The sequence below is a fragment of the Scyliorhinus torazame genome, chromosome 18 (assembly GCF_047496885.1).
Source record: "Scyliorhinus torazame isolate Kashiwa2021f chromosome 18, sScyTor2.1, whole genome shotgun sequence".
NCBI classification, from domain to species: Eukaryota; Metazoa; Chordata; class Chondrichthyes; order Carcharhiniformes; family Scyliorhinidae; genus Scyliorhinus; species Scyliorhinus torazame.
Genome location: NC_092724.1, coordinates 1332690 through 1356160, shown reverse-complemented (window position 1 = coordinate 1356160; position 23471 = coordinate 1332690). Strand labels below are relative to the sequence as shown.

The window sequence follows — 23471 nt, the reverse complement described above, 5'->3', positions numbered from 1 at the left end:
AGATTCCTCAAAAATATTCTCAAGAACTATTTTACACTTGCTAAATTCCACAAATCTGGGAAGAACCATTCAAAATTGATTTTTTTTGTGTGATTTTTGCTTTGCACTGTGCACAAAGCGCTAAGTAGTTCTCTGGGTCACAGGGGAAAAAAAGATGGAAAACAAACTTACTCTCCATAGTTACAGCATTTGCTAAAGGTTCAATATGTCCTCCTCTCTAAGCTACACACCTTTTCCTCAAATAGCCAAGTTGCTCTGTGTTTTGACAATTTAATTCCACGTCTCCAGGATACGCAGTAGGGAGTGCCGATGGTGATCATCACCATTAACTTTCCTTTAGAGGAAAGAATCTGGTCTGCAACCAATCAGCACCAGAAACTGACTCTTCATCCAGGAACCTGAAAACTCTCTGGCAAGGCAATCTAAATTAGTTTACGCCTCTGTTGTTAAACTTATTCCTCAACCCAGGGCAGCACGGTGGCACAGTGGTTAGCACAGCTGCCTCATGGATTCGATCCCAGCCCCGGGTCACTGTCCGTGTGGAGTTTGCACATTCTCCCTGTGTTTGCGTGGGTCTCACTCCCACAACCCAAAGATGTGCAGGGTAGGTGATTTGGCCACACTAAATTGCCCCTCAATTTGGAAAAAAAAAAGCCTCAATTTTAAATTAAAAAAAAAAAAAATTCCTCCATGCTGCTTGCAAAGTACGTGTGCACAAACTGTCAGACACATTTGTTTTCATTACCTGTGACAATACTTTAAAAGGACATAATTGGCTGTGCTGTTTATCATTTTGGAAACACGTGAAATGCAGCACCAGGAATTATTTTCGCAATTAAAATATATTATTTATTAGGTCATATTGAAATCATGCAGAAACACCCTCCTGTGTTATTTCGTTAAAATTACTTAATTTGAGGCACTGTCTTTGTTTTGGGAAATGTCTTTGGCAATGTTTTGGACAATGTCTTTGTTTTGGGCAAAATTCTGTTTTGAATTAACAGTAGTCTAATATGGTGTGTTGCACAGGCTCAAGAGTTAAGAAAACGGATGCTGTGTTTTTTTTTAAAGAGCAACTAGAGATGGCCAGCAATGCCCAGATCCCCAAAATAAAGCAGCTCTAAACTAGTCAGCCACCTCAATGGCAAAAGGAAAATCAAAGGAGCCACAGCAGGGCGGCATTGTGACGCAGTGGTTAGCACTGCTGCCTCACAGCACCAGGGACCCAGGGTCGATTCCCACTTTGGGAATAACTGAGAAACAGCGCAAATAAGTGTAAGCCAGGGTAATTATAATAATGTAAGTAAACAAAGTGCAAGGGAAGTAAAGTTAGCGTAAGGGAGGCAAGTACATAGTATTCTTATTTTTCTCCTGTACTATGTGGCAATCCATGGAAGCTTCAGTTGTCTCTGGTGACCACTTGTGCAGGAAGTGAGCCCAACTGCAGCTACTGGCGATCCACATTTCAGAGCTGGAGCTAAGAGTGGAATCACTGTGGAGCATCCGTGATGCGGCGTAGTTTGGGAATAACACGCTCAGTGAGGTGGTCACACCACAGGTGAGGATTGAACAGGCATAAAGGGCATGGGTGACCACGAGGCAGAGTAGATGAAGGCAGGTAGTGCAGGAGTCCCCTGTGGCCATACCCCTTTCTAACAGATACACCGTTTTGGCTACTGTTGGGGGAGATGACTGTGTCGGGGAAAGCAGTGGCAATCAACTTCATGGCACCATGGGTGGGTCTGCTGCACAAGAGGAGGAAGAATATCAGGGCTAAAGTGATAAGGTATTCAATTGCAAGGGGACGAGACAGGTGTTTCTGTGGCCAGAAAAGAGACTCCAAGATGGTATGTTGCCTCCCTGGTGCCAGGGTTGTCACTGAATGGCTACAGAGCATACTGAAGGGGAAGGGCAAACAGACAGATATCATGGTACATATTGGTACCAACGACATAGGCAGAAAAAGGGATGAGGTCCTGAAAGAATAAGTTAGGGAGCTAGAAATTAAAAAACAGGACCCAGAAGGTAGCAATCTCTAGATTACTTTTGGTGCCATGTTTCTGTGAGTATAGAAATAGGAGGTTAGTCAAGGTGAATGCCTGGCTGGAAAAATGATGCAGGAGGGAGGGCTTTAGATTTCAGGGCATTGGGACTTGTACAAGGAGGACGGTTTGCACCTGAACCGAAATGGAACCAGTGTCGTTGCAGGGAAGTTCGCTAGTATTGTTGGGGGAGGGTTTAAACTAACTTGGCAGGGACCTGGGATTCAGAGAGAAGGCTCAGCAGGGACAGATGCACAGCCAAAATTAGAGGAGACATCAAGTGAGCCAGGAAGGCACAGAAAGTCTAGACCACTTAAGTCACAAGGGAGTTTGGCAAGATTGGATGGTATTTATTTTAATGCAAGGAGCCTGACGAACAAGGCAGATGAATTGGGGGCACAAATTAGAACATGAGGTTATGATGTCATTGCTGTCACTGAGGCATGGTTGAGAGAGGGGTGAGCGTGGCAGCTGAATATTCCAGGAATCAGGATCTTCAGGCACGATAGGGAAGTGTGTAAAAAGAGGAGGTCCTGTCACAATTTTGATCAGGGAATCAACTACAGCAGCATGGAAATGAAATGAAAATCGCTTATTGTCACAAGGAGGCTTCAAATGAAGTTACTGTAAAAAGCCCCTAGTCACCACATTCCGGCGCCTGTTCGGGGAGGCTGGTACGGGAATTGAACAGTGCTGCTGGCCTGCCTTGGTCTGCTTTAAAAGCCAGCTCTTTAGCCCTGTGCTAAACCAGATGACATCTTAGAAGGCTCTTCAACTGAATATGGGTAAAACTTCAAAACAAAAAAGGAGCAATCACATAGCTGGGAGTGTTCTACAGGCCCCCTAATAGTCTGAGAAAAATAGGAGAGCAGATGTCAGAGCAGCATAAAAGTAATAGGGCAGTGTTAGTGGAGGGTTTCAACTACCCCAGTATTTACTGGGGTAGCCATAATGTGAAAGAACAAAGAAAAGTACAGCACAGGAACAGGCCCTCCGGCCCTCCATGCCGCTGCCGACCATGCTGCCCGTCTAAACTAAAATAGTCTACACTTCCGGAGTCCGTATCCCTCTATTCCCATCCTATTCATGTATTTGTCAAGATGCCCCTTAAACGTCACTATCGTCCCTGCTTCCACCACCTCCTCCGGCAGCGAGTTCCAGGCACCCACTACCCTCGTGTAAAAAAAAATTTACCTCTTACATCTCCTCTAAACCTTGCCCCTCGCACCTTAAACCTATGCCCCCTAGTAATTGACCCCTCTACCCTGGGAAAATGTCTCCAGTCTGTCTATGCCCCATACCATTCTGTAGACCTCTATCAGGTCGCCCCTCAACCTCCTTTGTTCCAATGAGAACAAACCAAGTGTATTCAACCTCTCCTCATAGATAATGCCCTACATACCAGACAACATCCTGGTAAATCTCTTCTGCACCCTCTCTAAAGCCTCCACATCCTTCTGGTAGTGTGGCGACCAGAATTGAACACTATACTCCAAGTGTGACCTAACTAAAGTTCTATACAGCTGCAACATGACTTGCCAATTCTTATACTCAATGCCCCGGCCAATGAAGGCAAGCATGCCGTATGCCTTCTTGACTACCTTCTCCACCTGTGTTGCCCCTTTCAATGACCTGTGGACCTGTACTCCTAGATCTCTTTGACTTTCAATACTCTTGAGGGTTCTACCATTCACTGTATATTCCCTACCTGCATTAGACCTTGCAAAATGCATTACCTCACATTTGTCCGGATTAAACTCCATCTGCCATCTCTCCGCCCAAGTCTCCAAACAATCTAAATCCTGCTGTATCCTCCAACAGTCCTCATCGCTATCCGCAATTCCACCAACCTGGTGTGTCGCCCGCAAACTTACTAATCAGACCAGTTACATTTTCCTCCAAATCATTTATATATACGATGAACAGCAAAGGTCCCAGCACTGATCCCTGCAGAACACCACTAGTCACCGCCCTCCAATCAGAAAAGCACCCTTCCATTGCTACTCTCTGCCTTCTATGACCTAGCTAGTTCTGTATCCATCTTGCCAGCTCACCTCTAATCCCTTGTGACTTCCATCTTTTGTACCAGTCTGCCATGAGGCATCTTGTCAAAGGCCTTACTGAAGTCCATAAAGACAACATCCACTGCCCTACCGGCATCAATCATCTTTGTGGCCTCCTCGAAAAAGTCTGTCAAGTTAGTGAGACATGACCTTCCAAATGGGAGGCGATCCTGTCTTGAAGAATTCTCTCCAGTAATTTCCCTACCACTGATGTAAGGTTCACCGGCCTGTAGTTCCCCAGATTATCCTTGCTACCCTTCTTAAACAAAGGAACAACATTGGCTATTCTCCAGTCCTCCGGGACATCACCTGAAGACAGTGAGGATCCAAAGATTTCTGTCAAGGCCTCAGCAATTTCCTCTCTTGCCTCCTTCAGTATTCTGGGGTAGATCCCATCAGGCCCTGGGGACTTATCTACCATAATATTTTTCAAGACGCCCAACACCTCGTCTTTTTAGATCTCAACATGACCCAGGCTATCTACACACCCTTCTTCAGAGTCAACATCCACCAATTCCTTCTCTTTGGTCCCATTTCCTCTGCTCCACACATAGATTCTCCCCCCTGTCCTTCAGTGGGCCAACCCTTTCCCTGGCTACCCTCTTGCTTTTCATGTACGTGTAAAAAGCCTTGGGATTTTCCTTAACCCTATTTGCCAGTGACTTTTCGTGACCCCTTTTAGCCTTCCTGACTCCTTGCTTAAGTTCCTTCCTATTTTCCTGAAATTCCACACAGGGTTAGTCTGTTCCCAGCCTTCTAGCCCTGACAAATGCCTCCTTTTTCTTTTTGACGAGGCCTACAATATCACTCGTCATCCAAGGTTCCCGAAATTTGCCATATTTATCCTTCTTCCTCACAGGAACATGCCGGTCCTGAATTCCTTTCAACGGATATTTGAAAGCCTCCCACATCAGATGTTGATTTACCCTCAAACATCCGCCCCCAATCTAGGTTTTTCAGTTCCTGCCCCCAATTTAGCACATTCACCCTAGGACCACTCTTATCCTTGTCCACCAGCACTTTAAAACTTACTGAATTGTGGTCACTGTTCCCGAAATGCTCCTCTACTGAAACTTCTACCACCTGGCTGGGCTCATTCCCCAATACCAGGTCCAGTACAACCCCTTCCCTAGTTGGACTATCTACATATTGTTTTAAGAAGCCCTTCTGGATGCTCCTTACAAACTGTGCCCTGTCCAAGCCCCTAGCACTAAGTGAGTCCCAGTTAATATTGGGGAAGTTGAAGTCTCCCATCACTCCAATCCTGTTGCTTTTACTCCTTTCCAAAATCTGACTAGCTATCTGCTCCGCTGGCTGTTGGGAGGCCTGTAGTAAACCCCCAACATTGTGACTGCACCCTTCTTATTCCTGATCTCTACAGCTGTGATATTCTCCCTAACCAGTAGCGCAACTCCTCCACCCCTTTTACACCCCCCTCTATCCCGCCTGAAATATCTAAATCCTGGAATGTTTAGCTGCCAATCCTGTACTGTTTAGAGGGAGCGGAATTCTTAAAAGGCATCCAGGAGAATTGTTTAAGGTGGTACGTAGAAGGACTCACAAGAGACCTGGACTTCAGTCAAGAAGCTGGGCAAGTGGTTGAAATATCAGTGGGGGAACATTTTGCAGACAGTGATCAGAACTACATCAGATTCTAGATTGTTATGGAAAAGGACAAGGATGGGCCTGAGATCAAAGTTCTAAATTGGAGATGACCAGGTGTGTAGATTAGGGAAATGCATTTGACGTAGTGTACTTGGGACTTCAGCACGCTTTTGATAAGGTCCCACATGGGAAACTGATAATCATAAAACATTAGGAGCAGAATTAGGCCACTCGGCCCATCAGGTCTGTTCCGCCATTCAATCATGGCTGATTTGTTTCTCATCCCCATTCTCCTGCCTTCTCCCCATAACCCCTGATTAATCAAGAACCTATCCATCTCTGTCTTAAAGACACTCCGTGATTTGGCCTCCACAGCCTTCTGCGGCAATGAGTTCCACAGATTCACCACCCTCTGGCTGAAGAAATTCCTCCTCATCTCAAAGGATTGTCCCTTCAGTCTGAGGCTGTGCCCTCTGGTTCTAGTTTCTCCTACTAGTGGAAAATCCTTTCCACGTCCACTCGATCCAGGCCTCGCAGTCGCCTGTTAAGTTCCAATAATATCCCCCCCTCATCCTTCTAAACTCCAATGAGTACAGACCCAGAGTCCTCAACCGCTCCTCATAGACAAGCTCTTTATTCCAGGGATCATTCTTGTGAACCTCCTCTGGACCCTCGTGTGTGGAGTCTGCACGTTCTCCCAGTGTCTGCGTGGGTATCCTCCGGGTGCTCCGGTTTCCTCCCACAGTCCAAAGACGTGCAGGTTAGGTGGATTGGCCATGATAAATTGCCCCTTAATGTCCAAAATGCACGGTGGGGTTACTGGGTATGGGGATAGGGTGGAAGCGTGTGCTTACGAGCGTGCTCTTTCCAAGGGCCGGTAAGACACGGTGTGCCGAATGGCCTCCTTCTGCACTGTATGTTCTATGATTCTTCCTTAGATACGGGGCCCAAAACTGCTCACAGTACTGTGAAAGGATGTGGAAGCATTGGAAAGGGTGCAAAGGAGATTTACCAGGATGCTGCCTGGTTTGGAGGGTAGGTCTTATGAGGAAAGGTTGAGGGAGCTAGGGCTTTTCTCTTTGGAGCGGAGGAGGATGAGAGGCGACTTAATAGAGGTTTATAAGATGATGAGGGGGACAGATAGAGTGGACGTTCAGAGATTATTTTCTCGGGTGGATGTAGCTGTTACAAGGGGGCATAACTATAAGGTTCGGGGTGGGAGATATAGGAGGCATGTCCGAGGTAGGTTCTTTACTCAGAGAGTGGTTAGGGTCTGGAATGGACTGCCGGCTGTGATAGTGGAGTCGGGCACTTTAGGAACTTTCAAGCGGTTATTGGATAGGCACATGGAGCACACCAGACTACCAGGGAGTGGGATAGCTTGATCTTGGTTTTGGACAAAGCTCAGCACAACATCGAGGGCTGAGGGCCTGTTCTGTGCTGTACTGTTCGAATACTCCAAATGGCGTCTAACCAGAGCCTTATACAACTTCAGAAGTACATCCCTGCTCTTGTATTCTAGCCCTCTCGACATGAATGCTAACATTGCCTTTGTCTTCCTATCTGCCGACTGGACCTGCACGTATAGTATCATCGGTGGCACAGCAGCACAGTGGTTAGCACTGCCGCTTCACAGCTCCAGGGTTCGATTCCTGCTGATGATACTATAATCGGTGGAGTGGTAAATAGTGTGGAGGATAGACTTCGAATACAAAAGGATATAGATGGGCTGGTCAGTGGCAAGTGGAATTCAATAAGGATAAGTGTGAGGTGATGCACTTGGGCAGGACAAACAAGGCAAGGGAATACACGATTAAACGGCAGGACCCTGGGAAGCACCGAGGATCAGAGGGATCTTGAGTGCATGTATACTGGTCCCTTATGGTAGCAGAGTAGGTGGATACAGTGGTTAAGGCAGCATATGGTATATTTGACTTTATTAGCCGAAGCAGAGAGTTTAAATGCAGGGACGTTATGCTGGAACTGTATAAATGTTTTGGCCACAGCTAGTATATTGTGTGCAGTTTTAGAATCCACATTATAGGAAGGATGTGATAGCACTGGAAAGGGTGCAGAGGAGATTCACCAGGAAGTTGTCTGGGCTGGAGAGTTTTAGTTATGAAGAGATATTGGATAGACGTGGATTGTTTTCCTTGGAGCAGAGACGACAGAGGAGGAGGGATATAATTTAGATGTATCAAATTACATGGGGCATAGTTAGACAGGAAGAAATGATTCCCCTTGTTGGAGGGGCTAATGACCAGGGGACATAGATTTACGGTAAGGGGTAGAAGGTTTAGGGGGCGGCAGTGGTTAGCACTGCTGCATCACAGCACCAGGGACCCGTGTTCAATTCCGAACTAGGGCGACTGTCTGTGGAGTTTCCACTTTCTCCCGGTGTCTGCGTGGGTTTCCTACGGGTGCTCCGGTTTCCTACCACAGTCCAATGATGTGCAGGTTAGGTGGATTGGCCATGCTAAATTGCCCCTTGGGGTGGGGTTGCAAGAATAGGGCAGGGAATTGAGCCTAGGTAGGGTGGTCTTTCAAAGGGTAGGTGCAGACTCAAAGAGCCAAATGGTCTCCTTCTGCACTGTAGGGATTCTATGTGAGAAGCATTTTCACAGGCTGGTGGGAGTCTGGAATTTGCTGCCTGAAAGGGTGGTGGAGGTAGAAACCTTCATAACATTTAAGTAGTATTTTGAGGTGCACTTGCCATCCCTAGGCAGATAAGGCTATGGGCCAAGTGCTGGAAAATGGGATTAGAATAGTTAGGTGGTTGTTTTTGACCAGCGTAGATGTGATGGGCCTTTTCTGGGCTGCATGATTCTATGACTGTGTAGAGTTTTCACTTCCTCCACAAGTCTACTTGGGTTTCCTCCGGTTTCAACCCAGTCCAAAGTTGTGCAGGTTAGGTTGATTGGTCACGCTTAGTGTCCAAAGGATATGGGGTAGGGCAAGTGGGGTGCTCCTTGGGAAGGTTGGTGCAGACTCGATGGGCTGAATGGTCTCCTTCCGCACCGCAAGGATTCTATACTCGGGTACAAACATCACAATTAACCTTGAGAATTAGCTCATCCAAAATTAAGTTCAACTTGTTGACCTACACATCCTGGAGAGCAGTGAAGTGATGGCTCTTGCCCTTGACCTCAAAGAGGACTACCTTTCTCAATGTCACTTTGAATCTAGCACCAGGTTAATGGGAGCCCCAAGCAACCAGCAAGGTTGTTATTAGGAAGGGTATGTAGTCAATTAGTGAACGATTCACAGACAGCAACTAGGAAGTAAAACATTGATTGTCCTTTATTTCTAGTTAAATTTTAAAATGTTTGAGACACATGTAGGAGCGGAAATATCAAACTTTAAAAAAAAAGTAGAAATGTAATATCATAAATATAAAATTAGTTTTCCAGTACTGGAAATGTTTTTCACCTGCAATTTTGCCATTAAAGACTCAGTTACTTCTCATTCAATAAGAGATTTTTGTCAGGATTAATAAAGCAGAAGAACAAGTTCTCATTAATCAGTAATTTCTATTTGATTGCAGTCGTTGGTTGGATGGGGGAAACTTCAACAATGAACTCAAGCAAAGAACCACTGGCAGCAACTTCTTCATTTTCACATTTAACCACCCATGCAAGGACTGCAGACATCGTCAGTCTGAGGTGGTATGTATGACAAGCACCGGGTTTCCTCATTATCACTGCAAAATGTGGTTCAATATTTCAACACAGAGGCAGAATTGTATTTAATGTTCTAAAGTTACAACTCAGCAGCTTTTAAGGACCTTACTTGGGAGATTTAGTCACATTAACCTTTTTAATATAAATTTAGAGTACCCAATTAATTTTTTCCAATTAAGGGGCAATTTAGCGTGGCCAATCCACAACCATCTTTGGGTTGTGGGGGTGAAACTCACGCAAACACGTGGAGAATGTGCAAACTCCACACGGACAGTGACCCAGAGCCGGGATCGAACCTGTGACCTCAGCGCCGTGAGACTGCAGTGCTACCACTGCGCCACTGTGCTGCCCCTAGCCACATTAACTTACTGTACTATCAACAGATTGTAAGTGGCTAACAATTCCAGTCTAAAGGATACCAACTGCATGCAATCAAAGAATTTGCCAAGGAGGAAATATAACCTTTGAGTTCAAGGTGTGAATTGGGCACGAAAGTCTAGAAAATAATATTTTGGCATTTCTCGTGCAATTCACAGCTGTTCACAAACGGATTGTGAAGCACTATGACAATTGGTTGTCTTTCAATGTTAGATTGTAGGAAGCAAAGCTTATAATGGGAGGAGCAAGTGGGAAAACATAGTTTGTGTCAACCTTTACTCAAACTTGGAGCCTGCAAGAGTTTCAGCATTCAAAATGAAGGCTGAAAGAAGTTTATGCTAACTTGAGATAATAGTGCCATGTGTACTGTTAGGTTGAAATCTCATCCTAGTTCCAGTTCTCTCCAACGTTGCTGAAGACTCAAAATGTCAGCTCCGTTCTCTTTGCACAGATGCTGTCAGACCTGCTGAGATTGTCCAGCAATTTCTGTTTTTGCACAAAGCACTTTACGGCCAACGAATATTTTTGAACTGTAGGCAAACATGGCAGCCAATTTGCACACAGTAACTCTTCAAATAATCATAGAATCATAACATTTACAGTGCAGGAGGCCATTCAGCCCATCGAGTCTGCACCAGCCCTTGGAAAGAGCACCCTACTTAAGCCCCATTCCTCCACACTATCCCCTTTACCCCAACCCAGTAACCCCACCTAACCATTTTGGACACCAAGGGGAATTTTGAACTGCTAATCCACCTAACCTGCACATCTTTGGACCGTGAGGGGAAACCGGAGCACCCGGAGAAAACCCACGCACACACAGGGAGAACGTGTAACTTCCACACAGACAGTGACCCAAGCCGGGAATCGAATCTGGGACCCTGGAGATGTGAAGCACCTGTGCTAACCACTATGCTACCGTGCTGCCCCAGGGCTAGGGTTAGTAATGACAAGTTAATGTTGGTTGAATTATCCAGTGACTTTAAGGGGAGGCAATGGCATTGGCATTGGTCTAATAATCCAGAGACCTGGGATAATACTCTGGGCACATGGATTTGAATACCATCACGGCAGATGGTGAAGTTTGTATTTAATTTAAAAATCTAGAATTAAAAGTCTAATATGAGCATTAAACCATCGGCGATGGCCAGCTCTTAGACATCTTGCCTCCAAAATGGAGTATCACCATCACCGGAACCAGTCAGGATCCGATCAGTCAATCATGCTGCAACCATCCGATGTGATTCTTTCTGTATCAGCAATCTTCCGTATCTTTCTCACCTGGCTGACAATCCAGACGCCCAACCTGATATTCTGGGAACATGGCTTCAGATCCCACCACAGCAGATGGTGAAATTTTAATTTAATCAAAATCTGGAATTAACAGTCTGACGATGGCCACGAAATCATTGTTGATTTTTGTAAGAAAAGCATCTGGTTCGTTAATGTCCTTCAGGGAGGGAAATCGGCCATCCTTACCTGGTCTGATTTACAAGTGACTCCAGATCCACAGCAATGCGGTTGACTTGTAAATGTCCTATGAAATAGCCTAGCAAGCCAGTCAAGGCCAATCAGGGATGGGCAACAAATGCCAGCCCAGCCAGCAACACTCACATCCCATGAATTGTGCGCTCAGGCTCCAATTTGGGAAGTGAATCCCTGTCAACCTCAGGGCAAAAGGTGTTATCACTGAACTAAATTTTGACTGAAACAGTAGAGTTGGCACTTTTCCTACTATTGCAACATCTGAACACAGCCCCCAGTGTTCTGGACAATTCCCATCATTGGATTGGGCCAAGGGTTAATCTTTTTAAAACAAACCTCACCACAAGGAAAAGCATCCAATTGCTCATTTATTATCTCTTCAGAGAACATAATATTATAGAAGTCAAGAGAGTCAATATATTTAACCATAATGATAGGGAGTGAATGCTGTGACTGAGGGACCCAGTACAATGTGTAAGTAATACGGTTAATTATTGTCTCCACTTAAGTTAAATATGGAGGCCAATCACAGATAATTTACTAAAAAAGACACTCCGCCATCAGTTAAAGTTGTTTTAATGTCATTATTTTCTGAAGCAAAAAGCCCTTCTGGCGATAGGTCTTCAACCTGAAATGTGAGCGCTGCCTTCCTCTCTTCCTCAGGTGCTGCCTGACCTATTGAAAGTTTGCTCGTCTTGCATTAGAAAGACAAATTAGATCAGAAAATAGCAGTAAATTTGCTTTCTTTGCCCAGTTTGTTATTTGCTACATGGGACAGATTAGATACTAATAGTATGATGGTAAGAATCAATTTCATGTAAAGCTGATACACGACAATGATACCAGACAAATCTGGAACTTTTCAGGTTGTGGAGATGCCGGCGGACTGGGGTGGGTACAGTAAGAAGTCTTACAACACCAGGTTAAAGTCCAGCAGGTTTGTTTCAAATCATTAGCTTTCGGAGCGCAGCTCCTTCCTCAGGTGAATTCCCCGAAAGCTAGTGTTGGATTTTAACCTGGTGTTGCAAGACTTCTGACTAACTTTTCAAGTAGCGAATTTCAATTCATTCATTCTAATTTAATAGCATTTTTCATCCACATAAAAAAGCCCTATAATTTGCATTTTAATTACTCAGCAGCCATAAAACAAAATAAGTGACATATATATCATACACACAATAGCTCCATTAAGTTTACATGTTTAGACAAAATGATGCTGGTCTTAGAGCTGCAATTGGCATGGTGGTTAGCACTGCTGCCTCACAGCAGCAGTGACCAGAGTTTAATTCCGGCCTTGGGTGACTGTCTATGTGGAGTCTGCACGTTCTCCCAGTGTCTCCATGGGTTTCCTCCGGGTGCATCCGGTTTCCTCCCACAGTCCAAAGTGGTGCAGGTTAGGTTACTAGGTTAGGACTGGAAATGGGCCTAGGTGGAGTGCTCTTTCGGAGGGTCGGTCAAGATTCAATGGGCCAAATGGCCTCCTTCAGCATTGTATGGATTTTATGATATTGCAGCATATATTTAATCAAGTTTATATTAAAACATTTACAAAATCTCCTTATTGAGACTGAACAAGAATGTAAAACAGAGGTTGCTCCTCTGCCAATAAGGGAAATGTTTTATGAAAAGGACTTTGTGTTCCCAATTGTGGGAGCATTGGTTGGTGCTGGAACAGGACTTTATGGTCTATGAGTATATCACACTCTTATTAGTCCATTGATAATTGTTGGTTTCTACCTATCGGTGCTAGTCATGAGGCAATGTTTGATAAAAAGGGTGTTTAACAAAAAAAAAAAACTTTGAACAAAAAGCAGAACTAGAATTAAGTTCCCAGAATCAACTATCAGGTTTTGAAAATAATATTTAGAAGAAATAAAGCGAACACATTTTGGAGGACAAAGGTAAACAGTGCTGGATTGTAATACACTGAGTGGGTCTTCTCCCAATTAGTTCTAAAAGTGCTACAGGAAGTGAGTTTTGGCAGCTTTAAATTCTAGCTGATATAGGTGGGCATCACAAAACTTCATAATTCAGCAACTGCCTCAAAACCAATTTAAAAAGGAAATCGGCTGGTGGAAGTGCAAAATTAACTTGCAAGAATTTTTTCTTCTTCACAGGACGTACATAAAACAGTCTTACTCTACAACATTTGCAGCTCTCATTAAATTTGACTTGATCCATAAACCGGATATCAAGATTTGCCCTGCTGACGTTAATAAAAATTGGGAGAGGAACCACCATTTAGTTATAGCATCAAAATGAAACACTGCCATTAGTTTATTCACTCATACGAGTATTCCCCCACAGATTAACTGACTGGAAGGACATGTTCTATTTTTCTTTCTCAGTGTTTCAATTTCTTTCAGTCCATTCCTATCAATAGATACACATTTTTGCCATGTGAAGACTGTGCTTAGAGAGTTTCACTGTGAACTCGGTCATATCTGACATAATTCCTTACAGTCAAACCTGCTACATATGCAAGGGCTGAGGAATGCAATTGTTTCAATAAATTAGTTACAATTAAAATGCAAGATTAAGATGAAATTATACCATTTATGTTAGTTGGGATGGAGTGCTGATGTCTATGGTGTTCAATATCTCACTTATTTACAGGATTACCCAATGAATGGCAAGATTTAATGGGGTGACCATGGAAAGTTGTCACATGTGGAAAACAAACTGCAGCAATGCATTGGTTGTATCCAATATCTTGAGCTTGCCTGCAGCAGGTTCACTGTTCAATTCAACCATACAGGCAACCTGTGCGCTCTGGATAAGCACAATTGCTTTAAAAGTTATATTTATGCAGTGGCAGGGTTAATTTGTGCCTAATCCATAAAATAAATAGGGCAGACTAAACAGGAGACTCAGCTTCTACAATAGAAGTTATGATTTAAGAAAACAAAGAAGAACAAAGAAATGTACAGCACAGAACAGGCCCTTCGGCCCTCCAAGCCTGTGCCGACCATGCTGCCCGCCTAAACTAAAATCTTCTACACTTCCGGGGTCCGTATCCCTCTATTCCCATCCTATTCATGTATTTGTCAAGATGCCCCTTAAAAGTCACTATCGTCCCTGCTTCCACCACCTCCTCCGGCAGCGAGTTCCAGGCACCCACTACCCTCTGTGTAAAAAAACCTGCCTCGTACATCTCCTCTAAACCTTGTCCCTCGCACCTTAAACCTATGCCCCCATGTAATTGACCCCTCTACCCTAGGGAAAAAGCCTGACTATCCACTCTGTCTATGCCCCTCATAATTTTGTAGGCCTCTATCAGGTCGCCCCTCAACCTCCGTCATTCCAGTGAGATCAAACCGAGTTTATTCAACCGCTCCTCATAGCTAATGCCCTCCATACCAGGCAACATTCTGGTAAATCTCTTCAGAAGAGAGGCTAAGACATGCACACACAAAGGCAAGGGCTCCCTTTTTGGTCTATAAAACAGCAAGTTGCATAATTATGTTCCATTTGCCTCCGACATCTATGACCCCAGCAGCAATTCTGAAATTGCTGTAGGGCAGCACGGTAGTCAGCACTGCTGCTTCACAGCGCCAGAGTCCCAGGTTCCATTCCTGGCTTGGGTTTCCTCCGGGTGCTCCAGTTTCCTCCCACAAGTCCTGAAAGACATGCTGTTAGGTCATTTGGACATTCTGAATTCCCCCTCGGTTTACCCGAACACGTGCCGGAATGTGGGGACCAGGGGCTTTTCACAATAACTTCATTGCTGTATTAATGTAAGCCTACTTGTGACAATAAAGATGATTATAATAAAGGTAAACCAGGTATAAGGCCCAAAGAGAAAACATTCCTGCAGAAATGGCGTTAATCAATACACTTACTTGCGTTGTTTTGGGCTTTCAACAGACTGAAAATGCCACCCTTACCCTCCAGATCATTGAACAATACAATCTCCCCAGCTTACTGGATGGCAACGAACTATCAAGCTTGAACAATTTTGCGTATGGGATCAACTTTATGATAAAGGAGAACAAATTTCACGACCCCAACAATAATGTAGAAGTAATATATAATTAAGGGAATAACAACAATTCAATGATTGTAGGACTTCTGTTGAACCAATTTATTTCCTTCATCTCAGATTCACACTTGACAAAACAGCATTACTGAAAAATACTGAAGAATATATGGTAGAAACTAAAGGTGAAGTCGCCACAGTCCCAGATGATCAGAGGTTGCTTTCCTGGAGCTGACTGGTGGGATTTAACCCAATGGTCACCACACCTCAGGCGAAGGACAAGGTTGAGAAGGTGGGGCCTTCATGAATAACCTCAGCCGGAACGGGAATTGAACCCACGCTGCTAGCCTCACTCTGCATCACAAACCAGTTGTCTAGCCAAGCAAGCTTAACTGGTCCCAGAGAAAACTTCATGCTTGAATTGAGGGACAGCCAACAAGTGAAAAATACCCACCAAAATTTACCAAAAGTAAACAGTTTTTAAAAATAAAAGTGCAAAGTAAAATTTCCAACAAGTTTCTGTATACAGGACACTCTGAATTCGGAAAAATAAATTGGTCTAACTGGAAATTGTTGGGAGTGGAAAGTCCCTGACCCCCAAAAACCAACCTTTAATGATTCTAAAGAATATTTCTGACACCGAAATAAAAATATTATAGTGCTAGTAAATATTTAGTCCCCAGACATTGAGGGTGCCTAAGTTTTCAATGTTGTCAATAACCAGAAACCGTTCTGAGCAACAGTCACCAGCAAGTAACTTTGTTATTTGGAGTTTCCCAGTCAGTAATTTGGAGTTTCCCCAGTCAGAAGGCTCTGCCTCGATGGATGAACATTGAATGATATTATCAAAAGCGAGACCAAGTCCTTGGTTTGATTGTAGTCTATGCAAAGGCATGACAAATCACTTCAGTGTCTTTTAAAAGAATCATCCAGGATTGTTTTGGCTGCCAGTTAATCCTGTTGGAAAGCATACATGCAGGCAATATTTGGCCTGGCCTCAGGTGTTGTGTCATGGTACCTACAGAACTGTACTCTGTTGCTGATAGCACCTACAGAACTGTACTCTGTTGTGATCGGATACCACAAAATGAGGAAAGGAGAAGAAAACAGGGCAACTTTCTTCAGGGATCTCACTCCATCAAACTCAGCACAGAAACCATAAAGCAGAAGGGAGATTGTATGCTGAACTTATATTTGAATTGGATTTGCTCAGCATCGAAACCCATGCCTGAATATGGAGGGCTCACTGTCAATTACACATTTGCTCAGAATCAACGCTTGCTTCAAGAACAAGTTATAATTTTGCAATGGAAGTTTTTGGCGCAAATAGAAATTTAAATATTTTCAAACTATAGCTGTCAAAAGCCCAATTAGGCTTTAAATATATCAAAGCTACGGCTGTCAGAACCAAGAGCTTTGCCTATAGTTTGAATTAGCATTTCAATTCGATGTGTGTGCATGGTACCGTATTAAATTGGATCTATTAGAAGTTGAACGTTTTAGATTATTTTCCAAGCCAAAGATGTATTTTCACTGTACAATCCTTGCACAAAGAAAATACTCCAATTTACGAGTATATTAAAGTATTATTTTAAAGTCAATATGCAGAAAGACCAAAATACACATTGTAAACAGCTTCTTCTGAAAATTAGCAATTATCTTGCTTGCCTGTCATATTTATGTGGTTGTGAAACAAACTGATGAAGAATTTGAAAATAGAGCAGCAAGACATCATTTTCAGTTCCAATTTAAATGAATTTTTACAAATCAACTCCATGCCTAAAAGAAACTGTAAGATGAAAGCAATGCCATTATGCCTGTCACCAACTGGGCTAGATTCCCCCAACATTTCAAAGGCAGCATGAAAGTGGCTTTTCACAGTAACTTCATTGCAGTGTCAATGTAAGCCTACTTGTGACAATAAAGATTATATTATAATCACGAGGGTTTCAGCAAAGAACCATAGCTGGCATATAAAGTATTCATATAAACTGGAGTATAGGGTAAAAAGCAGTAATTGGTACTTTGTTACACAATATAGTTATCCTCGTTTCCAAATCCCTCCATCTCTGCAATTTCCTCCGGCTGCTCAGCTCTCAGGTATCTGTTCTCCTCTACATCCGAGTCCCCCAGATTTTAACTACTCTACTTTTGGATTGGATTTGTTTATTGTCACGTGTACCGAGGTACAGTGAAAAGTATTTTTCTGCGAGCAGCTCAACAGATCATTAAGTACATGGGAAGAAAAGAAAATACATAATAGGGCAACACAAGGTATACAATGTAACTACATAAGCACTGGCATCGGATGAAGCATACAGGGTGTAGTGTTAATGAGGTCAGTCCATAAGAGGGTCATTTAGGAGTCTGGTAACAGCGGGGAAGCTGTTTTTGAGTCTGTTCGTGTGTGTTCTCAGACTTCTGTATCTCCTGCCGATGGAAGGAAGTTGGAAGAGTGAGTAAACCGGGTGGGAGGGGGTCTTTGATTATGCTGCCCGCTTTCCCCAGGCAGCGGGAGGTGTACATGGAGTCAATGGATGGGAGGCAGGTTTGTGTGATGGACTGGGCGGTGTTCACGACTCTGAAGTTTCTTGCGGTCCTGGGCCAAGCAGTTGCCATACCAGGCTGTGATGCAGCCTGATAGGATGCTTTCTATGGTGCATCTGTAAAAGTTGGTACGGATTAATGTGGACATGCCGAATTTCCTTAGTTTCCTGAGGAAGTATAGGCGCTGTTGCGCTTTCTTGGTGGTTGCGTCGACGTGGGTGGACCAGGACAGATTTTTGGAGATGTGCATCCCTAGGAATTTGAAACTGCTAACCATCTCCATCTCGGCCCCGTCGATGCTGACAGGGGTGTGTACAGTACTTTGCTTCCTGAAGTCAATGACCAGCTCTTTAGTTTTGCTGGCATTGAGGGAGAGATTGTTGTCACTGCACCACTCCACTAGGTTCTCTATCTCCCGCCTGTATTCTGGCTCATCGTTATTCGAGATCCAGCCCACTATAGTCGTATCGTCAGCAAACTTGTAGATGGGAGTTGGAACCAAATTTTGCCTCGCAGTTGTGTGTGTACAGGGAGTAGTGTAGGGGGCTAAGTGCGCAGCCTTGCCGGGCCCCGGTATTGAGGTCTATTGTGGATGTGTTGTTGTTGATTCTTACTGATTGTGGTCTGTTGGTCAGAAAATCGAGGATCCAGTTGCAGAGTGGGGAGCCAAGTCCTAGGTCTTGGAGCTTTGATATGAGCTTGGCTGGGATTATGGTGTTGAAGGCGGAGCTGTAGTCAATAAATAGGAGTCTGATGTAGGAGTCCTTGTTGTCGAGATGCTCTAGGGATGAGCGTAGGGCCAGGGAAATGGCATCTGCTGTAGACCGGTTGTGACAGTATGCAAATTGCAGTGGATCAAGGTGTTCTGGGAGTATGGAGGTGATGCACTTCATGATCAACCTCTCGAAGCACTTCATTACGACTGAAGTCAGGGCCACCGGACGGTAGTCATTGAGGCACGTTGCCTGGTTCTTCTTTGGCACCGGTATAATGGTGGTCTTCTTGAAGCAGGTGGGGGACCTCGGAGTGGAGTAGGGACAGGTTAAAGATGTCCGCGAATACCCCTGCCAGCTGGTCCGCGCAGGCTCCGAGTGCACGACCAGGGATCCCATCCAGGCCCGTCGCCTTCCAAGGGTTCACTTTCAGGAAGGCCGATCTGATCTCGGAAGCTGTGATGATGGGTATGGGTGAGTTATGAGCTGCTGGGGCACTCGACAGCAGATTGTTGGTTACCTGCTTGAACCGAGCATAGAATGCATTGAGTTCATCGGGGAGGGGTGCACTGCTGCTAGAGATACTGCTCGGCTTCGCTTTGTAGCCCGTTATGTTGTTTAGTCCTTGCCACAATCGCCGAGGGTCTGTCTGTGACTCTAGCTTGGTTTGATATTCTCCCTTGGCATCTCTTTTAGGGCTTCAGCTGCCTCGGCTCTATGTTTCAAATTCCCTTCCTAAACTTTGCTGCCACCCCATCTCACTTTGCTAACTCAAGATGCTCCTTAAAATCTATCTCTTTTAGCCATTTGCCCTAATAACTCATTATGCGGCCATATCATATCCTGTCAGCAAAAGGACCTTGGGATGTTTTAAGTTAAAGATGCTACACAAAAACAAGTTGTTGTTCTATTAAATTATATTCATTCAACTGTGGATTGGCTCAGGGAGCACTTTCTGGTGAGGTACTGGTAGTAATTTAAAATGATGACTGCAAACTATCAAAAGTTTGATTGTTTACTGACTTAGATCAAACTTTTCAAAAGCATATATTGGTAGAAACCATAAATTTACCGCACAGGAGACTTTTTTTTCTCCCCATCTCGTGCCTGGTGAACGTTATCCAGCCTAGTCCCATTTTCCAGCTCTTGGTCCTAAGGCCTGCTGGTTACAGGATTTCAAGTGCAAATCCAAGTATTTGTTTTTAAAAACGCAATGATGTTTTCTGTCATACAACCCATTCTGGGAATGAATTATCTTCTGGATTAAATAATTTTTCAACTTCCCACTAATTATACAAATTACTTTAAATCTATGTCCCCTGGTTATTGAAGGAAATAGGTTCTTCTACTCAACCTCCTTAATTTTATATACCTCAAGTATCTTCTGTGCCAAAGACAACCATTCTAAACCACCCAACAGTGCTGTTTCATCTTTGATAATAGCTGAAACATTTAAAAAAAAATAAAAAAATTTAGAGTACCCAATTCATATTTTTTCAATTAAGGTGCAATTTAGTGTGACCAATTCATCTACCCTGCATATCTTTTGGGTTCCGTGGGCGAAACTCACTCACACACGGGGAGAATATGCAAATCCCACACAAACAGTGACCCAGGGCCAAGATCGAACCTGGGACCTCAGCACCGTGAGGCAGTAGTTTACCACTGCACCACTGCGCTGCCCCAGCTGAAACAATTCTGATGATCGCAGCAGTATTGGGTCTTCCATGAACTCCAAACTGTGCGCTTAATTGAGTGTGATTTCACCAATTTCTCAGTGTAATGACCACATTATTTGTTGCCGGGCAAGAGAACCACCTGTTCTTTGGGAGGATTTGTAAAAGCTATAAGACAGTAATTATGGTCAGAAATTAATACTTTGTATGTAAATAATACATACATTCTGGTGCATATTAGAACAGGACTTTATATTCAAACAAGACATTCAGATCTATAAACTTATTGCAGAACTACTCAATGATGCAAATATCAGGACTGACATTTATGAAGAGTACGATAGCTGTATTTATTTTTCATGGGCAAGGAAAAAAGGGCAACCAGAGCCTTAAGTATTTACATATTAAATTGGCAATGTAAGAGAAAATCATTTCAGGCTCCACCAAAATCCTCAATCATAGATCTGGAAATCAGTAACTAAACACAAATAATTTAATGAAACCAATACGGGGCAGCCACTTTCGGCGCAAAGGAAAGGCAGCTCAATTCAAATGCCACTCATAGCAATATGCAATTGTTTAGTTAGGGCGGTCAGTAAGAAGCCACCAGTGAAGTTTTAAATTCTTGTGTGCACCTCCAGCCAATGAAATTCTGCCACAAAGTAATGTGCAAAGTTTCCTTTCATCCCTGCCCATAACCAATTGTCTTCACAATCAAACAATTAATACAAATGATAGAGAAGGGCAACAGTAATATGTGCAGCTGCTTTCCTGCACCCTGGACATTGCCAGGCCGGGGGAATGGGAAGAGGGTGAGTGCTGACACAGTGTCTCCCGGCCGGGTGTGCCGCTGGGCAGTGTGTCTCCGAGCTGGGCCGGGCAGAGTGCAGGCCGAATGTCTCCGGGCCGGATGGAGAGCCAGGCCCGGGAACAAAGGCTGGGCAGCTCCGGCAGGAAGCGGCGGCCCTGACTGACAGCCCTCACGGCCAATAAGACGCCGCGCCGCCGCCGACCGCGTCACTCCGCCACCCGATCAGCGGCCCACTGGGCGGGACTTCCGGTCCAGCCAGTGCCAACCGGCCGGTCCCCCGCGGCCCGCCGCCTACTCCATCCCCAGGCTTTCAGGCCTAAGACCGGACCGTGCCCCGGCTCCCCTCGCGGGGTTGGGGGTTCCCTCCCTGCGCTCCCACACCAACCGGACTGTGTGAGGAGGCGCCGAGCCGCCATGGCGACGGCCAGGCCCGGGGAGCGGGGGTGCCCTGCCGCTCGACGGCACCTTCCCCTCGGCGGGGAGCGCGGCGGACTCTCGCCTCAGCTTTCCGCGGAATAGGGCGGGGAAGCCGCCGCTTACCCGACTCGGAGACCCGGGTGCGCCACGCTCCGGCTCGCTCGCTCTGATTGTTCTGAGAGCTCGGCCTCCTTCCTTCTCCCACAAAGGACGCCGCCGCCACGCACCGCGTCATCGCCGTGACGTCAGCCGCATATTGGCCGAGGCGTCATCCGCACCGCGTCATGGCCGTGACGTCAGGCGCAGTGACGATGACATCATTATCCAACCCCTGCCCCCAAAGGCTCTGTGAACCCTGAAGGCGGGACTTTAACCTGGTGTTGTGAGACTTCTCACTGTGCTCACCCCAGTCCAACACCGGCATCTCCACATCACTTTAATGTAACGGCGGCACGGTGGTTAGCACTGTTGCTTCACAGCACCAGGCACCCGGGCTCCTGTTAGAAGCACTGCCCAAACATAACAAAGATCAACGGAAACTTATAAACATCAAATAAGAGTGCAATTAAAGAGGTCAATAAAGCACCCAACCCTTGCGGTGCCCACCGGGCACAGAAGATCTCCATGTTCTATAATAGAGGCATACAAAATGATCAGGGGGTTGGATAGGGTGGACAGTGAGAGCCTTCTCCCGCGGATGGAAATGGCTGGCACGAGGGGACATAGCTTTAAACTGAGGGGTAATAGATATAGGACAGAGGTCAGAGGTAGGTTCTTTACGCAAAGAGTAGTGAGGCCGTGGAATGCCCTACCTGCTACAGTAGTGAACTCGCCAACATTAAGGGCATTTAAAAGTTTACTGGATAAACATATGGATGATAATACATAGTGTAGGTTAGATGGCTTTTGTTTCGGTGCAACATCGTGGGCCGAAGGGCCTGTACTGCGCTGTATCGTTCTATGTTCTATGTTCTATGGTGCCCACATGCTCCCTTTCTAGGGACACCCGACCACGAATGAGGGGCAGACAGTCTGGCCGGATGACCCCCGATCGTCCGCCAGTTGCCTGGACCTATAAATGGCGCGCTTCGCCAGGAGCAGGTTCACAAGGAGGTCCTCCGCCTTCCCTGTCCCTCTCCGCACCAGGTGCCCCTGGATCAGGAGATGAAGTGCAAATAAAACTCCAGCAAAAGATTGGTCAGAAAACTAAAAGGGAGTGCAGCCTTGGAAGATGCTTGATATTAGATTATATCCAATTCTCTATGGCTCTTTTTTCCTTGTCTCCGTAACAACCAATTATAACCCTTACAGATTATAAACCAACAAAAAGTATTTTCAAACTATAATTGATGAAAGTTGTAAAGACTTACCGACCTTACCCACTACTTACCAATCAGCTCTGTCCCCTTGTAGCCTCAGCTGCAGCAGATCAAGACTCCTCTCTGAAGACTTAAAAGTTACAAATGTCATGTGGGAGTACCTTTAAGAAATTGGTGTTTATAAATGGGTGTGTATATAAGTGTCTGTAGTGAGAGTACCTTTAAGAAATGGGTGTTTACTACTGCAGTGATGTCAGAGAGTGGGTGGAGCTGGGCTGTCTGTCAGCTTTTTACTTTCGTTTTTGAGCAGGCTGCAGGGTGTGTTTTAGTTTCGTTTTCAGTGTTGGAGCTGAAGCCAGACCAAGCAGGTGTACTGCAATTCTCTCTGCCATCAAAAGACTATCTCTTGATTAAAGTCAGAATTATAAATGTTTTCAGTAGTGACTTTAACCTGACGTGCTTCTGATAAAGGTTTTGTTTTTAAGTCGTATGAATGTTAAAAAATAAAGCTTAACGGTTTACTTAATGTTGGAGTTTTTGGGGATTGTATTTGAATTAATGGTTGCTAAGATGTTCACTGTGTTTTAAAAAGGTTAACGTGAGTTCATAGAATAAACATTGTTTTGCTTTAAAAAATACGTTTCCGTTTCTGCTGTACCACACCTGTAGAGTGGGCCGTGTGCTCCCCATACCACAATCTAGTAAACGTTGTGGGTCAGGTGAACTCCATGATGCACTTTGGGGTTCTCTAACCCC

General features: G+C 44.8%; 1 protein-coding gene across 2 annotated transcripts in view; it reads right to left on the bottom strand.

Moving 5' to 3' along the window:
- The window catches only part of LOC140394886 (AN1-type zinc finger protein 5), a 56822-nt gene extending 35174 nt beyond the window's left edge, over positions 1-21648 (bottom strand). The window contains exon 1 of one of the 2 annotated variants that reach the window (XM_072482044.1): positions 21520-21648. Coding sequence is in view for 1 of the 2 variants with exons in the window: in XM_072482043.1 (XP_072338144.1) it covers positions 21520-21631 (112 nt within the window). In the remaining variant the exon portion in view is untranslated. The remainder of the gene's footprint in view (positions 1-21519) is intronic. The other variant, XM_072482043.1, reaches the window with a different exon arrangement.
- Positions 21649-23471: the final 1823 nt, after the last annotated feature.